General features: G+C 54.5%; 1 protein-coding gene across 1 annotated transcript; it reads left to right on the forward strand.

Annotated features, from left to right (window-relative positions):
- On the forward strand, window positions 1–538 carry P152DRAFT_256831 (uncharacterized protein). The gene has a single exon (XM_033674753.1). The coding sequence runs from the start codon at window positions 91–93 to the stop codon at window positions 418–420; it is 330 nt and encodes a 109-aa protein (XP_033529723.1). The 5' UTR covers window positions 1–90; the 3' UTR covers window positions 421–538.
- Window positions 539–1,447: the final 909 nt, after the last annotated feature.

Raw genomic sequence — 1,447 nt, forward strand, 5'->3', positions numbered from 1 at the left:
AACTGCGGTAATGCGAACAACGACAAGGCTAGGGCTACCTTCGACTCGATTGACCCTACCCGGTTCCCTATACTTGCAATTCAGGAACCGATGGTCGCCGAAACCAAACCAACAGTCACCTATACACCAAAGAATTTTCACCCAAGCCGACCTATATACTACGGTATACGGGTCGTCTTCTTTATCCACGATAAGATCCTTCTTACAGCTTGGGAATCAAAGCGAGCCTCCGACCACATCGAATGGATCCGCGTTATAACGCGTGACGGACCCCTCAACCTCGTTAACGTATATAATCCACCAGGGCACGTAGGCCAGCCACAGCTTGAGAAGTGGCCGGAGATCGCAGAAATTCTCTGCGAAATTGGCCAAGAGAACGTTATCCTCCTAGGGGACTTTAACTGCCATTACCCAGCCTAGGGTGGAACCGGAACCCTAAAGGAGCTAAAGGCAGACCACCTACTCCTCCAAACCGAGCAAGCTAACCTCCAGCTCCTCAACGAGCAAGGGGTAATAACATGGAAGCGGAACCAAAGCCAGTCGGTCATTGACCTAGCCTTTGCCTCGCCGGAGATCGCCTTACGGATCCTCCTCTACCACCCACGGCCGGAGTGGTCTACTACAAAGGACCACTTTCCAATCGAGATCCAACTAGATGCCAAGGTTTCCTCACACCAGACGAGCCCAAGGTTCACACTCAAGGATGCCCCGTGGGAAAAAATCCGGGAAGATGTCTCTAGCTCCCAGTGGTATGTGCCAGAACCCCATACTGCGATTGACAACCTTATTAGACTTCTTTACGGCACCTTAGACAAGCACTGTAAACGGGCGCGACCTTATGACTGGTCTAGACCGGAGTGGTCACCACAGGCAGCAGAGTTCCTGGCTGGCGCCCGCCAGGCCCGACGCCGGCTCCAACGGACCCAGGACCCGGACGACGAACGAGACTGGAAATACCAAAGGAATGCCCTAAGGAGGAAGATGCGTAGTGACGGCCGGACGAGATGGAGAAAACTTATCCAGACACTTACTAAAGACGAGAATCACCCGGACTATATATACAACCGAGGGCTCTGGAGACTGAATAAGTGGAGCCAGAAGACCGCTGGGCAACCCGGTGGGCTTACAGCTATCCCACCACTTAGGCGCACGGAGAACGATCCCCCGACGGGAGACAACCAAGGGAAAGCAGAGATCCTTGCTACAAAGTTCTTCCCACGGAGCGGTGCCGCTGACCTCCAAGATATAACCAACGAACAGTTCCCACGATTCGATATCGGGCAAGAGGTCACCCCAGATGAGATCACCCGGATTATCCGCCGGCTACCGAACCAGAAGGCCCCCGGGCCTGACATGATCCCGAACGAGGTACTGAAGGCCCTCTCTGATATCCTAGCCGTAGACCTAGCCCGGACGGTCACCGCTCTCTTCCGAAGCGGGGAGCTGC

Source organism: Eremomyces bilateralis (genome assembly GCF_010015585.1).
Source record: "Eremomyces bilateralis CBS 781.70 unplaced genomic scaffold P152scaffold_43, whole genome shotgun sequence".
Taxonomy (NCBI): Eukaryota; Fungi; Ascomycota; class Dothideomycetes; order Eremomycetales; family Eremomycetaceae; genus Eremomyces; species Eremomyces bilateralis.

Coding starts and splice junctions, on each gene's coding strand:
- P152DRAFT_256831 (XM_033674753.1), top strand. CDS start 91: ATGGTCGCCGAAACCAAACCAACAGTCACCTATACACCAAAGAATTTT.